At 47.5% G+C, this 19,177-nt stretch overlaps 1 protein-coding gene across 3 annotated transcripts in view; it reads right to left on the bottom strand.

Annotated features, from left to right (window-relative positions):
- Positions 1 to 19,177, bottom strand: part of LOC147107219 (deformed epidermal autoregulatory factor 1 homolog) — a 128,873-nt gene that overhangs the window by 85,420 nt on the left and 24,276 nt on the right. For all 3 annotated transcript variants that reach the window (XM_086008426.1, XM_086008425.1, XM_086008427.1), the window contains exons 3-5: positions 11,388 to 11,517; positions 9,386 to 9,532; positions 7,070 to 7,209 (exon numbers count right to left, since the gene is read on the bottom strand). In XM_086008426.1, coding sequence (XP_085864552.1) covers positions 7,070 to 7,209; positions 9,386 to 9,532; positions 11,388 to 11,517 — 417 coding nt within the window. The remainder of the gene's footprint in view (positions 1 to 7,069; positions 7,210 to 9,385; positions 9,533 to 11,387; positions 11,518 to 19,177) is intronic.

A 19,177-nucleotide genomic window follows, 5' to 3' on the forward strand; every position in this document is an offset into this window, starting at 1 on the left:
TGCGAGGAGCATTTGTAATAAGGTGGATGAATTGGCTGCGCAAATAGAGGTAAACGAATACGATTTGGTTGGGATTACGGAAACGTGGCTCAAGGATGGCCAAGACTGGGAACTCAACATCCAGGGGTATTCGATATTCAGGAAAGATAGGCAAAAAGGAAAGGCAGGTGGGGTAGCATTACTGGTTAAAGAAGGGATTAACACAATTGTAATGAAGAATATTAGCTCTGATGAGGTGGAATCTGTATGGGTAGAATTGAGAAATACTAAGGGGAAAAAAACGTTAGTGGGAGTGGTATATAGACCTCCAAACAGTATAGATTGGGCCAACCAAATTAGTAACAATACTGCGGAGGAGGAATTCCTGGAGTGTTCACGGGATGGTTTCCTGGACCAATATGTCGAGGAACCAACCAGAGATCAGGCCATCTTAGGCTGGGTATTATGTAACGAGAAAGGATTAATTAGCAATCTTGTTGTACGAGGCCCCTTGGGTCGGAGCGATCATAATATGATCGAATTCTTCATTAAGATGGAAAATGAAGTAGTTGACTCAGAGACTAGGGTCCTCAATTTAAATAAAGGAAACTACGATGGTCTGAGGAGCGAGTTGGGTAGGATTGATTGGGGAATGTCATTCAAAGGGTTGACGGTGGATAGGCAATGGCAAACATTCAAAGACCGAATGGATGAGCTACAGAATTTGTTCATCCCAGTTTGGCATAAAAATAAAACAAAAAAGGTGACTCAACCGTGGCTAACAAGGGAAATTAGGGATAGCATAAGATCCAAGGAGAGGACATATAAATTGGCCAGAAAAAGCAATAATCCTGAGGATTGGGAGCAGTTTAGGATTCAACAAAGGAGGACAAAGGGATTAATTAAGAAAGGGAAAATGAAATATGAGAGTAAGCTTGCAGGGAACATAAAAACTGACTGTAAAAGCTTTTATAGATATGTGAAGAGAAAAAGATTGGTGAAGTCAAGCGTAGGTCCCTTGCAGTCAGAATCAGGGGAATTTATAATGGGCAACAAAGAAATGGCGGACCAACTAAATACATATTTTGGTTCTGTCTTCACAAAGGAGGACACAAATAACCTCCCAGACATGCCGGGGAACATAGGGTCTGATGAAAGGGTGGAACTGAAAGAAATCAGTATTTGTAGGGAAATGATGTTAGGAAAATTGATGGGGCTGAAGGCCGATAAATCCCCAGGGCCTGATAATCTACATCCCAGGGTACTTAAGGAAGTGGCCCTACAAATAGTAGATGCATTGCTGGTCATCTTCCAGAACTCGATAGACTCTGGAACAGTACCCATGGATTGGAGGGTAGCTAATGTTACCCCACTATTCAAAAAAGGTGGTAGAGAAAAAGCGGGGAATTATAGACCGGTAAGCCTGACATCGGTAGTGGGGAAAATGCTAGAGTCCATTATAAAAGATGTAATAGCAGAGCACTTGGAAAGCAGTGACTGGATCGGACAAAGTCAACATGGATTTACAAAAGGTAAATCATGCTCGACTAATCTACTGGAATTTTTTGAGGATGTAACTGGTAAAATAGATAAGGGAGAACCAGTGGATGTGGTGTATTTGGACTTTCAGAAGGCTTTTGATAAGGTCCCGCATAAGAGATTAGCGTGCAAAATTAAGGCACATGGGATTGGGGGCAAGGTATTGACTTGGATAGAGAACTGGTTGGCGGACAGAAAGCAAAGAGTTGGAATAAACGGGTCGTTTTCCGAGTGGCAGGCAGTGACTAGTGGGGTACCGCAAGGATCGGTCCTAGGACCCCAGCTGTTCACAATATATATTAATGATCTGGACGAGGGAATTGGATGTAATATCTCCAAATTTGCAGATGACACAAAGCTGGGTGGGAGGGTATGCTGTGAGGAGGATGTCGTGAAACTCCAGTATGATTTGGACAGGTTGGGTGACAGGGCAGAAACATGGCAAATGCACTATAATGTGGATAAATGTGAGGTTATCCACTTTGGTGGCAAAAACAGGAAGGCAGATTATTTTTTGAATGGCAATAGATTGGGAGAAAGGGGAAGTGCAAAGAGACCTGGGTGTTCTTGTGCACCAGTCGCTGAAGGTAAGCATGCAGGTGCAGCAGGCGGTTAAGAAGGCAAATGGTATGTTGGCCTTCGTAGCAAGAGGGTTTCAGTACAGGAACAAGGATGTCTTGCTACAGTTGTACAGGACCTTGGTGAGACCGCACCTTGAGTATTGTGTGCAGTTTTGGTCGCCTTACCTGAGGAAGGATGTTCTTGCCATGGAAGGAGTGCAGCGAAGATTCACCAGGCTGATACCTGGGATGGCAGGAATGACGTATGAGGAGAGGTTGTGTCGATTGGGCTTATACTCACTGGAGTTTAGAAGATTGAGAGGGGATCTCATCGAAACCTATAAAATTCTGTCAGGCCTGGACAGACTAGATGCAGGAAGGATGTTTCTGATGGCCGGGGAGTCCAGAACCAGGGGTCATAGTCTAAGGATAAGGGGTAAGCCATTTAGGACTGAAATGAGGAGGAATTTCTTCACCCAGAGAGTGGTGAACCTGTGGAATTCTCTGCCACAGAGGGCAGTGGAGGCCAGTTCATTAAATATATTCAAGAAAGAGTTGGATATATTTCTTAAGGCTAAAGGGATCAAGGGATATGGGGAGAAGGCAGGGACAGGGTACTGAATTTGGATGATCAGCCATGATCTCATTGAATGGCGGAGCAGGCTCGAAGAGCCGAATGGCCTACTCCTGCTCCTATCTTCTATGTTTCTATGTTATCGCACCAACGCTCTTCTCGATCTTCCTTGCTGCAATGCTCCATCACCGCCTTCAGTGTGCCAGTGCAGCCTTCGGTCGCCTGAGGAAGAGTGTGTTTGAAGACCAGGACCTCAAACCCGGCACTAAGCTCATGCTCTACAGAGCAGCAGTGATACCCGCCCTGCTGTATACCTCAGAGACATGGACCATGTACAGCAGGCACCTCAAAGCACTGGAGAGGTACCACCTCCGCAAGATCCTGCAAATCCATTGGCAGGATAGGCACACCAACGTCAGTGTTCTTGCTCAGGCCAACATCCCCAGCATCGAAGCTTTGACCACGCTCAATCAGCTCCGATGGACGGGTCACATTGTCTGCATGCCCGATACGAGACTCCCGAAACAAGCGCTCTACTCGGAGCTCCGGCACGGCAAGAGAGCCCCAGGTGGGCAGAGGAAACGCTTCAAGGACACCCTCAAAGCCTCCTTGAAAAAGTGCAACATCCCCATCGACACCTGGGAATCCCTGGCCCAAGACCGCACAAAGTGGAGGAGAAGCATCCGGGAAGGCGCCGAACACCTCGAGTCTCTTCGCCGGGAGCAAGCGGAAGCCAAGCGCAGGCAGCGCAAGGAGCGCACGTCAACCCAAGCACCCCACCCACCCGCCCCTTCAACCACCATCTACCCCACCTGTGACAGAGACTGTAGGTCCTGCATTGGACTCATCAGTCACCTGAGAACTCATTTTTAATGTGGAAGCAAGTCATCCTCGGTTCCGAGGGACTGCCTAAGAAGAGAAGAATAAAGAAAATTGTCCCATAAGTCTTCTTAACCACCTTATCTACTTGTCCTGCTTCCTTCAGGGATCTGTGGACTTGCACTCAGAGGTCCCTCTGTTCCTCTACGCCTAGGTATCCTACCATTTATTGTGTATTCCCTTGTCTTGTTAGCCCTCCCCAAATGCATTACCTCACACTTCTGCAGACTGAATTCCATTTGCCACTTTTCTGCACCTGAGCAGTCCACTGACATCTTCCTGCGGTCCACAGCTTTCTTGCTCACTATCAACCACACAGCCAATTTTTGTATCATCTGCAAACCTCTTAATCATGCCCCCTACATTGAAGTCTAAATCATTGATATATACCACAAAAAGCAAGGGACCTAGTACGGAGCCCTGTGGAACCCCACTGGAAGCAACTTTCCAGTCACAAAAACACCCGTCACTCAGTATTGTCGGGACTTGGAACACTCTACCTGAAAAGGTGATGGAAGTGGATTCCATAAATAATTTTTAAAAGGGAGTTGCACAGGTCATTGAGGATGAGGAACTGACAGGGTTACGGACAAGAAGCGAGGGGTGTGGGACTGAGCACGACTGATCTTTCAGAGAGCCGGCACAGGCACGACGGGCCGAGTGGCCTCCTTCTGTGCTGTAAGTTGCTATGATTCTATGCACATTGGTTGACTCAAAGACTAGGGTCCTGAATTTAAATAAAGGAAAGTACGATGGTCTGAGGAGCGAGTTGGGTAGGATTGATTGAGGAATGTCACTCAAAGGGTTGACGGTGGATAGGCAATGGCAAACATTCAAAGACCGAATGGATGAGCTACAGAATTTGTTCATCCCAGTTTGGCATAAAAATAAAACAAAAAAGGTGACTCAACCGTGGCTAACAAAGGAAATTAGGGATAGCATAAGATCCAAGGAGAGGGCATATAAATTGGCCAGAAAAAGCAGCAAACCTGAGGATTGGGAGCAGTTTAGGATTCAACAAAGGAGGACAAAGGGATTAATTAAGAAATGGAAAATAGATTATGAGAGTAAGCTTGCAAGGAACATAAAAACTGACTGTAAAAGCTTTTATAGATATGTGTGAAGAGAAAAAGATTGGTGAAGTCAAGCGTAGGTCCCTTGCAGTCAGAATCAGGGGAATTTATACAGGAAACTTTGTGTTATCCGGAGGCTAAATGTCCGGCAAGCTCGAGCCACCGGCAAAAATCAGGAGCCGTTTTGTTAGGTTTTTTTCTTCTCGTGGTTTTTTTTCAACAGTCAGGCTCTGCAAAGTCTCTCTGAAGCTGTTGCAAAGCGACAGGGACGCTTCCAAGGTACGGCCGACTGTTTAGAAGCTGTTGCTAAGCAACAGTGTTTCTTGCCAGATACGGTTCAGCTCCGTATATTTCAACATTAACGCTAGTTTGTCCGGCAGTTTTGAGGGAACGGCAACAGCTCGGTCCCGTCGGTGCCGGATAACACAAAGTTTCCTGTAATGGGGAACAAATAAATGGCAGACCAACTAAATACATATTTTGGTTCTGTCTTCACAAAGGAGGACACAAATAACCTCCCAGAGATGCTGGGGAACATAGGGTCTGATGAAAGTGGAACTGAAAGAAATCAGTATTTGTAGGGAAATGGTGTTAGGAAAATTGATGGGACTGAAGGCCAATAAATCCCCAGGGCCTGATAATCTACATCCTAGTGTACTTAAGGAAGTGGCCCTAGAAATAGTAGATGCATTGCTGGTCATCTTCCAGAACTCGATAGACTCTGGAACAGTACCATGGACTGGAGGGTAGCTAATGTTACCCCACTATTCAAAAAAGGTGGTAGAGAGAAAACGGGGAATTATAGACCGGTAAGCCTGACATCGGTAGTGGGGAAAATGCTAGAGTCCATTATAAAAGATGTAATAGCAGAGCACTTGGAAAGCAGTGACAGGATCGGACAAAGTCAACATGGATTTACAAAAGGTAAATCATGCTTGACTAATCTACTAGAATTTTTTGAGGATGTAACTGGTAAAATAGATAAGGGAGAACCAGTGGATGTGGTGTATTTGGACTTTAAGAACGCTTTCGATAAGGTCCTGCATAAGAGATTAGCGTGCAAAATTAAGGCACATGGGATTGGGGGCAAGGTATTGACTTGGATAGAGAACTGGTTGGCGGACAGAAAGCAAAGAGTTGGAATAAACGGGTCGTTTTCCGAGTGGCAGGCAGTGACTAGTGGGGTACCGCAAGGATCGGTCCTAGGACCCCAGCTGTTCACAATGTATATTAATGATCTGGACGAGGGAATGGGATGTAATATCTCCAAATTTGCAGACGACACAAGCTGGGTGGGAGGGTATGCTGTGAGGAGGATGTCGTGAAACTCCAGTGCGATTTGGACAGGTTGGGTGATTGGGCAGAAACATGGCAAATGCACTATAATGTGGATAAATGTGAGGTTATCCACTTTGGTGGCAAAAACAGGAAGGCAGATTATTTTTTGAATGGCAATAGATTGGGAGAAGGGGAAGTGCAAAGAGACCTGGGTGTTCTTGTGCACCAGTCACTGAAGGTAAGCATGCAGGTGCAGCAGGCGGTTAAGAAAGCAAATGGTATGTTGGCCTTCGTAGCGAGAGGGTTCGAGTACAGGAACAAGTATGTCTTGCTGCAGTTGTACAGGGCCTTGGTGAGACCGCACCTTGAGTATTGTGTGCAGTTTTGGTCGCCTTATCTGAGGAAGGATGTTCTTCCCATGGAGGGAATGCAGCGAAGATTCACCAGGCTGATACCTGGGATGGCAGGAATGATGTATGAGGAGAGATTGTATCGATTGGGCTTATACTCACTGGAGTTTAGAAGATTGAGAGGGGATCTCATCGAAACCTATAAAATTCTGTCAGGCCTGGACAGACTAGATGCAGGAAGGATGTTTCTGATGGCGGGGGAGTCCAGAACCAGGGGTCATAGTCTAAGGATAAAGGGTAAGCCATTTAGGACTGAAATGAGGAGGAATTTCTTCACCCAGAGAGTGGTGAACCTGTGGAATTCTCTGCCACAGAGGGCGGTGGAGGCCAATTCATTAAATATATTCAAGAAGGAGTTGGATATATTTCTTAAGGCTAAAGGGATCAAGGGATATGGGGAGAAGGCAGGGACAGGGTACTGAATTTGGATGATCAGCCATGATCTCATTGAATGGCGGAGCAGGCTCGAGGGGCCGAATGGCCTACTCCTGCTCCTATCTTCTATGTTTCTATGTAAAAGGCTTCGTAAGTTTCAGGCTGCGTGTCACAAGCAGCCAGCATTAAGAAGCTGTCTTTTTCTCTCATCTTTTGCGTTGTGCATTCGCTTGTTTTGAACAATTTGGAAGCTGATTGCAGCAAGAATAAGGCTGAACTCTATCCTCTCCACAGTTTATGTTGCAGATTCGCACAAAAGTAAAATGTACAGAAAGTCTTAAAGCGGCGACAATTACTAGAACGGTTACCAGCGACATTCGACGTGACATGAAGCACCCTTACTTGTATCAGACACTGGAGGGGCCGCCCAGCGTAGCGTATGCTCCTTTTCCAGTCTTTGCTACTAGCTCGCCCTGCCATCCCTTCAAACTCCGTGGGAGTGAACCAGTTCTCTCCATGTTTAATGCATCGCCCCCGGCCTCCTGGAAATAAGACCACCGGTCATTCTCATTCCCTTTTAACCCCACAAGTCTGGCACATTTATTACAGGTAAAGCTTGAAGGGAAAGGAATTCAGTGTGAACACTCCTTTCCATCTGACAAAACCGATTAAAGCTCTCTGACCTTGTGGAAGATGCACTTTGGACAACAACCTGCCTTTAACATAACAAAACGCCCCGTGGAACTTCACATCTGGGAGTCCGAGCCGGGCAGGATGGAATTAGCAGAGGGGGTCGCAGAGGTAGGATTTCAGAAAGGATGTAGCCACCTCGGCCTAAGGTGACCTGCCATTTCAGGTTCTCCCTTGTAAAAGCAAGTAAATTACGCTAAACCTTTATAAATCACTGACTGGGCCCCAGCTGGAGTATTGTGTCCAATTCTGGGCACCGCACTTTAGGAAGGATGTCAAGGCCTTGGAGAGGGTGCAGTGGAGATTGACTCGAATGGTTCCAGAGAGGAGGGACTTCAGTTATGTGGAGAGACTGGAGCAGCTGGGGTTGTTCTCCTTGGAGCAGAGAAGGTTAAGGAGAGATTTAATAGAGGTGTTCAAAATCATGAGGGGTCTGAACAGAGTAGATCGAGAGACACTGTCCCCAGTGGCAGGAGGGTCGGTAACCAGAGGACACAGATTGAAGATAACTGGCAAAAAAACCAGGGGGGCGATGAGGAGAATTCTTTTTACGCAGAGAGTTGTTGTGATCTGAGGTGCACTGCCTAAAAGGGCAGTGGAAACAGATTCAAGAATAACTTTCAAAAGAGAATTGGATACAGGGATTGACAGGGTAGATGCAGGGAGGATGTTTCCTCTGACTGGGGAGTCTAGAACCAGGGGTCACAGTCTCAGAATAAGGGGTCGGCCATTTAGGACTGAGATGAGGAGAAATTTCTTCACTCAGAGGGTGGTGAATCTTTGGAATTCTCTACGCCAGAGGGCTGTGGAGGCTCAGTCGTTGAGTATATTCAAGACAGAGATCGATAGATTTTTGAATATTAAGGGAATCAAGGGATATGGGGATAGTGCAGGAAAGTGGAGATGAGGTAGAAGATCAGCCGTGATCTTATTGAATGGCGGAGCAGGCTCGAGGGGCCGAATGATATCCCTACAGCTGCCATCAGTCTCCATTAGCCTCCTGAAACATCGAGTCTCCATGTGCTGAAACCGAATCAATTCACCGATCCTACACTCCCACTGGGCAGCCTCGCCCGACATCACCGCTGTACGGTCCCCCCGAGCCGAATCACCCCCCCCCGCCGATTCACACCCCCACCCGAGTCGATTCACCCCCCCCCGAGCCGAATCACCCCCCCCCCGCCGATTCACACCCCCACCCGAGTCGATTCACCCCCCCCCGAGCCGAATCACCCCCCCCAACCGAGTCGATTCACCCCCCCCCCGAGTCGATTCACCACCCTCCCCCGATTCACACCCCCACCCGACTCGATTCACCCTCCCCAATTCACACCGCCCCCCCCCCGAGTCGATTCTCCCCCCCAATTCACCCCCCCGATTCACCCGCCCCCCACGTCGATTCTCCCCACCCCCCCGCCGAGTCGATTCAACCCCCCCCCCCCACCGAGTCGATTCACCCCCACCCCCCCGGAGCCACCTCCAACCCCCAAGTGAGGACCCCCCAACCCCCCCAACACAATTCTCCCAAGCCGCCCCCCCCAGAGCCGGTTCTCCTCCCTGGCCCCCCACCTCCCCCCGCCCCAAGTCGGTTCTTCCAGAGTCCCCCCCATTCTCCCCCCCTCCACCCTGTGTGAGGATCCCCTCCCCCCCCCCCCCCCCGAGCCAATTCCCCACCCCCAGAGACCCCCGTGCCGAGTGAGGTTCCCCCCAGAGCGAGGTTCCCCGCTCGGAGCACAGGATTGGTGGTGAACTGACCCTAATACGAAGCCTGGATGGATGTCGAGGCTACATCGTGGAAACAGTTCATTGTGAAAAGCATCACACTTTGTTTCTCCAACACGGTCAGCAGGGAATCTGGATTGGAACCCGGGAACAGAGGAATTGCTGGACAACAAAAGACCATCCTGGCCGTCACATGATCCAGCGATAATGGAGCTGTTGACCAATCACAGCGATCAATCTCTATCAATGAGTCGACAACAGACCCAGACACGAGGTGAGGAATCCCCCAGGAGTGGATTTTCTTACCAGAACCCAGTTTGTTCTTGAACAAAATTCCACTCGTATTCCGGCATCTGACCGGCAGCTCGTTCTCATACACAGAAGGATCCCAGTTGTATTTCGTTCCATCTTTGTCAGGGCCTGGTGTCAGAGGAGTCGAGGGCGTCTGTGGACCTGGTGTAAAACCAGCAGGAAGAATGTTAAACACGAAAAGACCCCTCGTCTTCCATTATTCAAAAATTGCCCCTTTGTAGAGAAGGGGTGGGGCAGTGATCAAACGATACCGAGTGGACAATTGAGAGCCTGTCTGTCCCAGGTGGAAGGAAGCCCTGAGAGAGTTAATAAGCTCCCGCCAGAATTCCTGGGAATGAGTCAGTTTGTGTAGATCATAGAAAATACAGCGCAGGAGGCCATTCAGCCCGTCATGCCGTGTCTGTGCTAACTGCGCATCAAAGCGACCTACTCGAATCCAAGGCACTATTTTAAGAGTTTATCTAATTCCCTCTTAAACACCATGACTGACTCAGTAGAAGTGGTGACAGAACTCGCACACACAGCTACACGCACTGTTCCCATTTACACTGCTTGCTTCGAGTTCCAAATGGCAGACAGTAAGTACAGTAGGAAAGAAAGATTCGCATTTCTACAGCCAATGAAAGGCCGTTTTAAGTGTAGTCACTGTCGTAATGTAGGGAAACACGCAGCCAATGTGATAATGACCAGATAATCTGTTTTTATTTTAAGGTGATGCTGGTTGAAGGATGCAGTGCCCGTCTCGAACCGAGCCCCAGACGCCTGACACCAAGCCCCAGGAGTCTGACACGTGAACATCCCTTCCCTTGTAATAAAACTGATGAAAGATCTCTGACCTTGTGGCAAGGTATTCCATATTCTAACTCTCGGTGTATGAAAGGATTCCTTCTTGCCTCTCCATTATGCCTCGTACTAACCTTGACTTCATGCCCTTGTTTCCAAATCACCGACCAGCGGAAATAACCTTTCACTATTTACCCTCTCAAACCCTTTTCAAACTTTTCTTACTTCCAATAAATCCCCCTTTAATCTCCTCTGCTCAAGCCCTAGTTTTCTGAGCTCACCATCACCGTTTTCGCCCCTCTGCTATAACATAAGAAACAGGGGCAGGGGATCTCCGTAACCCCCTCCCCACCTCCGTAACCCCCTCCCCACCTCCGTAACCCCCTCCCCACCTCCGTAACCCCCTCCCCACCTCCGTAACCCCCTCCCCACCTCCGTAACCCCCTCCCCACCTCCTTAACCCCCTCCCCACCTCCTTAACCCCCTCCCCATCTCCGTAGCCCCCTCCCCACCTCCGTAGCCCCCTCCCCACCTCCGTAGCCCCCTCCCCACCTCCGTAGCCCCCTCCCCATCTCCGTAGCCCCCTCCTCATCTCCGTAGCCCCCTCCCCATCTCCGTAACCCCCTCCCCATCTCCGTAACCCCCTCCCCATCTCCGTAACCCCCTCCCCATCTCCGTAACCCCCTCCTGCCCTCCAAGATCTCTGCACTCCTCCAATTCTAGCCTCTTGCACATCCCCGATTTCCATCGCTCCACCATTGGCGGCCGTGTCTTCAGCTGCCTGGGCCCTAAAGCTCTGGAATTCCCCCCCTAAACCTCTCCGCCTCTCTCTCCTCCTTTAAGACGCTCCTTAAAACCGACCTCTTTGACCAAGCTTTTGGTCACTTGTCCTAATATCTTATGTGGCTTGGTATTGACAACGCTCCTGTGAAGTGCTTTGGGATGTTTTACTATGTTAAAGGCACTATAGAAATGCAAGTTGTTGTTGTTGTTATGAAGGGATCTGGGATACGGAGCCAGTGGTGCTAGCTCAGGTGATCGCAAGCAGGGGCGGCTGAAATTTGAGTTGTTTAACTACAGATGGACACTGACTGGTGTTTCAGACTGTAGGTGGAGTGGCTGGAGAATCAATCAGAACTAGCCTTCAGAGCACAGCAGCCAAGCCCCCCAGATAGCTCTCCTCCCACTGGTTCCAATGAGAAGTGGGCAGTACCTGGAGTTATAGATGCGCTGGGGGTTTTCAATCCGGTCGTTTCCACGATGCTCCCGTCCGTGTGAACCACTATCAGTGTGGCTTTGTCGGTGGGGAGTCCTTCTCCAATCTGAAGTGTGGTTCTTCCCGACTGAGAAAGATCAAAACAAACAGCATCTGAACCAGGAATCTTAAATTGTGAGACCGCCCACAGAAAGTCAGGACCCCAATCACAAGCATCAAACTGACCGGATAAAAAGCCAAGTGCTGAAAACTGGAAATGAGGGAAGTTCTGGGATACACACCAGGTCAGTCGGCACCTGAAAAGGGAAAAGACAGACTCGCTGTGCGAGGGTGCGGAGAAGACTATTCTCCGAAACTCTAACCTCTCTTTCTGCTGCTTAAAAACTTGGTGTTAACGTCACGCAATATTCACACAATCTAGACCCGTGGAACTTCACTCCTCCGGACTGACACCGGCTACACTCTGGTTTCAAAATGTGCCCTATTCATTGTTGTAAATTTATACCCAGCAGCGATGAACACAGAAAAAGTATAAGCTTCCCCTCACACTGATTGGGATGCTTAGATATTACTGCCTGCGATATCGGTGAGTGATTAACATTTGTGAGACATTCCTGCCCACTGTTTTAACACAGGCACGACTTCATTTATTGTAAAGGGGTAAACACCGCCAGCAAACAGTGAGGAGGATAGTGATAGACTGAACAGTGAGGGGGATAGTGATAGACTGAACAGCGAGGAGGATAGTGATAGACTGAACAGTGAGGATAGTGATAGACTGAACAGTGAGGGCGATAGTGATAGACTGAACAGCGAGGATAGTGATAGACTGAACAGTGAGGGGGATAGTGATAGACTGAACAGTGAGGGGGATAGTGATAGACTGAACAGTGAGGGGGATAGTGATAGACTGAACAGTGAGGGGGATAGTGATAGACTGAACAGTGAGGATAGTGATAGACTGAACAGCGAGGGGGATAGTGATAGACTGAACAGTGAGGATAGTGATAGACTGAACAGTGAGGGGGATAGTGATAGACTGAACAGTGAGGATAGTGATAGACTGAACAGTGAGGGGGATAGTGATAGACTGAACAGTGAGGATAGTGATAGACTGAACAGTGAGGATAGTGATAGACTGAACAGTGAGGATAGTGATAGACTGAACAGTGAGGATAGTGATAGACTGAACAGTGAGGATAGTGATAGACTGAACAGTGAGGATAGTGGTAGACTGAACAGTGAGGGGGATAGTGATAGACTGAACAGTGAGGGGGATAGTGATAGACTGAACAGTGAGGGGGATAGTGATAGACTGAACAGTGAGGGGGATAGTGATAGACTGAACAGTGAGGGGGATAGTGATAGACTGAACAGTGAGGGGGATAGTGATAGACTGAACAGTGAGGGGGATAGTGATAGACTGAACAGTGAGGGGGATAGTGATAGACTGAACAGTGAGGGGGATAGTGATAGACTGAACAGTGAGGATAGTGATAGACTGAACAGTGAGGGGGATAGTGATAGACTGAACAGTGAGGATAGTGATAGACTGAACAGTGAGGATAGTGATAGACTGAACAGTGAGGATAGTGATAGACTGAACAGTGAGGATAGTGATAGACTGAACAGTGAGGGGGATAGTGATAGACTGAACAGCGAGGGGGATAGTGATAGACTGAACAGTGAGGATAGTGATAGACTGAACAGTGAGGGGGATAGTGATAGACTGAACAGTGAGGGGGATAGTGATAGACTGAACAGTGAGGGGGATAGTGATAGACTGAACAGTGAGGGGGATAGTGATAGACTGAACAGTGAGGGGGATAGTGATAGACTGAACAGTGAGGGGGATAGTGATAGACTGAACAGTGAGGAGGATAGTGATAGACTGAACAGTGAGGGGGATAGTGATAGACTGAACAGTGAGGGGGATAGTGATAGACTGAACAGTGAGGGGGATAGTGATAGACTGAACAGTGAGGATAGTGATAGACTGAACAGTGAGGGGGATAGTGATAGACTGAACAGTGAGGATAGTGATAGACTGAACAGTGAGGGGGATAGTGATAGACTGAACAGTGAGGGGGATAGTGATAGACTGAACAGTGAGGGGGATAGTGATAGACTGAACAGTGAGGGGGATAGTGATAGACTGAACAGCGAGGATAGTGATAGACTGAACAGTGAGGGGGATAGTGATAGACTGAACAGTGAGGATAGTGATAGACTGAACAGTGAGGGGGATAGTGATAGACTGAACAGTGAGGATAGTGATAGACTGAACAGTGAGGGGGATAGTGATAGACTGAACAGTGAGGATAGTGATAGACTGAACAGTGAGGGGGATAGTGATAGACTGAACAGTGAGGGGGATAGTGATAGACTGAACAGTGAGGGGGATAGTGATAGACTGAACAGTGAGGATAGTGATAGACTGAACAGTGAGGGGGATAGTGATAGACTGAACAGTGAGGATAGTGATAGACTGAACAGTGAGGGGGATAGTGATAGACTGAACAGTGAGGGGGATAGTGATAGACTGAACAGTGAGGGGGATAGTGATAGACTGAACAGTGAGGATAGTGATAGACTGAACAGCGAGGGGGATAGTGATAGACTGAACAGTGAGGGGGATAGTGATAGACTGAACAGTGAGGAGGATAGTGATAGACTGAACAGTGAGGGGGATAGTGATAGACTGAACAGTGAGGGGGATAGTGATAGACTGAACAGTGAGGATAGTGATAGACTGAACAGTGAGGGGGATAGTGATAGACTGAACAGTGAGGATAGTGATAGACTGAACAGCGAGGAGGATAGTGATAGACTGAACAGTGAGGGGGATAGTGATAGACTGAACAGTGAGGGGGATAGTGATAGACTGAACAGTGAGGATAGTGATAGACTGAACAGTGAGGATAGTGATAGACTGAACAGTGAGGGGGATAGTGATAGACTGAACAGTGAGGATAGTGATAGACTGAACAGCGAGGAGGATAGTGATAGACTGAACAGTGAGGGGGATAGTGATAGACTGAACAGTGAGGATAGTGATAGACTGAACAGTGAGGATAGTGATAGACTGAACAGTGAGGATAGTGATAGACTGAACAGTGAGGGGGATAGTGATAGACTGAACAGTGAGGGGGATAGTGATAGACTGAACAGTGAGGGGGATAGTGATAGACTGAACAGTGAGGATAGTGATAGACTGAACAGTGAGGGGGATAGTGATAGACTGAACAGTGAGGAGGATAGTGATAGACTGAACAGTGAGGATAGTGATAGACTGAACAGTGAGGAGGATAGTGATAGACTGAACAGTGAGGATAGTGATAGACTGAACAGTGAGGGGGATAGTGATAGACTGAACAGTGAGGATAGTGATAGACTGAACAGTGAGGATAGTGATAGACTGAACAGTGAGGGGGATAGTGATAGACTGAACAGTGAGGGGGATAGTGATAGACTGAACAGTGAGGGGGATAGTGATAGACTGAACAGTGAGGGGGATAGTGATAGACTGAACAGTGAGGGCGATAGTGATAGACTGAACAGTGAGGATAGTGATAGACTGAACAGTGAGGATAGTGATAGACTGAACAGTGAGGGCGATAGTGATAGACTGAACAGCGAGGGGGATAGTGATAGACTGAACAGTGAGGGGGATAGTGATAGACTGAACAGTGAGGGGGATAGTGATAGACTGAACAGTGAGGATAGTGATAGACTGAACAGCGAGGGGGATAGTGATAGACTGAACAGTGAGGGGGATAGTGATAGACTGAACAGTGAGGGGGATAGTGATAGACTGAACAGTGAGGGGGATAGTGATAGACTGAACAGCGAGGGGGATAGTGATAGACTGAACAGTGAGGGGGATAGTGATAGACTGAACAGTGAGGGGGATAGTGATAGACTGAACAGCGAGGGGGATAGTGATAGACTGAACAGTGAGGGGGATAGTGATAGACTGAACAGTGAGGGGGATAGTGATAGACTGAACAGTGAGGGGGATAGTGATAGACTGAACAGTGAGGGGGATAGTGATAGACTGAACAGTGAGGATAGTGATAGACTGAACAGTGAGGGGGATAGTGATAGACTGAACAGTGAGGGGGATAGTGATAGACTGAACAGTGAGGGGGATAGTGATAGACTGAACAGTGAGGGGGATAGTGATAGACTGAACAGTGAGGATAGTGATAGACTGAACAGTGAGGGGGATAGTGATAGACTGAACAGTGAGGATAGTGATAGACTGAACAGCGAGGGGGATAGTGATAGACTGAACAGTGAAGGGGATAGTGATAGACTTCAAGAGGACATAGGTAGGCGGAATGGGTGAACACATGGCAGATTAAATTTAATGCAGAAAAGTGCGAAGTGATACATTTTGGTAGGAAGAACGAGGAGAGGCAATATAAACTAAAGGGTACAATCCTAAAGAGGGTGCATGAACAGAGAGACCTGGGGGTATATGTGCACAAATCATTGAAGGTGGCAGGGCAGGTTGAGAAAGTGGTTAAAAAAACATACGGGATCCTGGGCTTCATAAATAGAGGCACAGAGTACAAAAGCAAGGAAGTTATGATGAACCTTTATAAAACACTGGTTCGACCTCAACTGGAGTATTGTGTCCAATTCTGGGCACCGCACTTTAGGAAGGATGTGAAGGCCTTAGAGAGGGTGCAGGTAAGATTTACAAGAATGGTTCCAGGGATGAGGGACTTCAGTTACGTGGATAGACTGAAGAAGCTGGGGATGCTCTCCTTAGAGCAGAGAAGATTGAGAGGAGATTTGATAGAGGTGTTCAAAATCATGAGGGGTCTGGACAGAGTAGATAGAGAGAAACTGTTCCCATTGGCAGAAGGGTCGAGAACCAGAGGACACAGATTTAAGGTGATTGGCAAAAGAACCAAAGGCGACATAAGGAAAAACTTTTTTACACAGCAAGTGGTTAAGATCTGGAATGCACTGCCTGAAAGGGTGGTGGAGGCAGACTCAATCGTGGCTTTCAAGAGAGAGAGTTGGATAAGTACCTGAAGGAAAAAAATTTGCAGCGCTACGGGGAAAGGGCGGGGGAGTGGGACTAGCTGAAGTGCTCTTGCAGAGAGCCGGCACGGGCTCGACGGGCCGAATGGCCTCCTTCTGGGCTGTCACCATTCTATGATTCTATGAACAGAGGACTGCCATCTGAAGGTGTTAAACCTTCACCCACCATAATTATGTAATTTCTACACCATAATTATGCAATCCCATCTAGTTTCTATGGTGTAATCTGTATATAATTTTCAGACTGTAATCCTATCTAGTTTCTAGGCTGTAAACTATATGCAATTTCTAGGATATAATCTCTACGTAATTCTAAACTGTAACCTCCATGGATTTCAAATGAGAAAGTCTTGCTTGACCAGCCTCATTGAATTTTTGAAGCGGTAAGAGAGAGAGTAGACAAGGGTAATGTAGTAGATGTAATTTATCTAGATTTTCAAAAGGCCTTTGATAAGGTACCCCATAATAGACTGATGAACAAGGTCAGAGAATGTGGAGTCAGGGGACAAGTAGCAGAATGGATAGCTAGCTGGCTTCAAGACAGAAAGCAGAGAGGAGTAAAGGGTAGCTATTCAGAGTGGCAGAAGGTGCGAGTCTGGGTGGGGTAGAGGAACAACGGGATCTCGGAGTACAAATACACAAATCACTAAAAGTTGCGACACAGGTTAGCAAGGCCATAAAAAAGCAAACCAAGCACTAGGGTTTATTTCTAGAGGGATAGAATTGAAAAGTAGGGAAGTTATGCTAAGCCTGTATCGAACCTTGGTTAGACCACACTTGGAGCACTGCGTACAGTTCTGGTCGCCATATTATAAAAAGGATATAGAGGCACTGGAGAAGGTGCAGAGAAGATTTACAAGGATGATACCAGAAATGCGAGGGTATACATATCAGGAAAGGATGAACAGGCTGGGTCTCTTTTCTCTTGAAAAAAGAAGGCTGAGGGGTGACCTAATAGAGGTCTTTAAAATCATGAAAGGTTTTGATAGAGTGGATACAGAGAGAATGTTTCCACTTGTGGGGAAGAGCATAACTAGGGGCCATCAATATAAGATAGTCACCAAGAAATCCAATCGGGAATTCAGGAGAAACTTCTTTACCCAGAGAGTGGTGAGAATGTGGAACTCGCTACCACAGGGAGTTTAAGGGGAGGCCAGATAAGCGTATGAGGGAGAAGGGAATAGAGGGTTATGCTGATAGAGTTAGATGAGGAAAGACGGGAGGAGGCTTGAGTGGACCATGGACTGGTTGGGCCGAATGGCCTGTTTCTGTGCCGTATATCCTATGTCATTCTATGTAAATTTCCAGGCTGTAAGCCCTGTATAATTTCTAGACTGTAATTTTATGCAATTTCTATAATGTAATCTCTAATCCCAACATCTAAATGTAGTTTATAGAAAGAGTGAAAATGAGGGCGAGGACAGGAATCCAGAAGTCCTGAGCGTGATGTTTCAGGCAGCCCTCAATGCATCAATCCGGAGTCTGGGTTGAAAAGCTGAACTTTGATGCCCTCTAATGGTGATTTACTGCAAGACACTGGAACGACACATCAATGCCAGCGTCAGCGTCAGGCACTCCTGAATCAGGACAAAGCTCCCTTTACTTGCCCCGAGGGGGTCCAGACTGCACCGGGGCAATTCTTCGTGGTCCCACCTCAGGTGCCCCATGCTGCCTCTCTGACATTTCCTAGTTGAGAGATTGTGTGTCATCTGCCATAAACCATCGAATTTTACAGCACAGAAGGAGGCCATTCGACCCATCGTGCCCATGCTGGCTCTCTGAGCCCATACCTCTGTTCTTGCCCTAAGCCCTTTGAAATGTCTCTTTTTCAAATATTGATCTAATTACCTTTTAACAGCTGTTCTGGATTCTGTTCCCCCAGTTTCTGGTCAGACTTTCCGTGTCCTAACGACCCTCTGAGTAAAATAAAAAGTTCTCCATTTGTTCTTTTTGTGATGCTATTTGTTACTTTTTTAGTTATTCATTCTCAGGGTGTGGGCGTCACTGGCAAGACCGGCATTTATTGCCCATCAACAGATGCCCTGAGATGGTGATGCTGCAAATTTTTCCTTTTCAAGTATTTATCCAATTCCTTTTTGTAAGTTATTATTGAATCCGTTTCCTCCGCCCTTTCATGCAGCGCGTTCCAGATCACAACAACTCGCTGCGTAAAATAAATTCTCCTCCTCTCCCCTCTGGTTCTTTTGCCAATTTGTCCTCTGGTAACCGACCCTCCAGCCACTGGAAACAGTTTCTCCCGATCTACTCTTTCAAAACCCTCCATGATGTTGAACACCTCTATTAATTCTCCCCGCTCTATGGAGAACAACCCCAGCTGATCCAGTCTCTCCAGGCAGGAGCTTGCATTTCAATAGCCTCTTTCACATCTTCAGAATATCGCAAAGTGTTTCATAGCCAGCGAAGCATTCTTGAAGTGCAGTCACCCTGTAATGTAGCAAACACAGCAGCCAATTTGCGCCCAGCAAGGTCTCATAAACTGCAATGAGATAAATGACCAGATAATCTGTTTCTGGAGATGCTGTTCAGGGATAAATGTTGGCCAGGACTCTGGGAGAACTCCCCTGTTACGGTTAAGAGTGGATGGGTTAAGATACAGGGATACAAATGACTTCACAGAGGTAGAAAAAGACACACTGGGAGGGGTGTAACATTCCATGCCGAAGAGAACTTGATGGTAGCAGAAACGGACTCACCTGAGCTGGGTGAGG

Source organism: Somniosus microcephalus, chromosome 15, assembly GCF_052327205.1.
Source record: "Somniosus microcephalus isolate GS21.2 chromosome 15, FLI_Smic_1.0, whole genome shotgun sequence".
Lineage (NCBI taxonomy): Eukaryota > Metazoa > Chordata > Chondrichthyes > Squaliformes > Somniosidae > Somniosus > Somniosus microcephalus.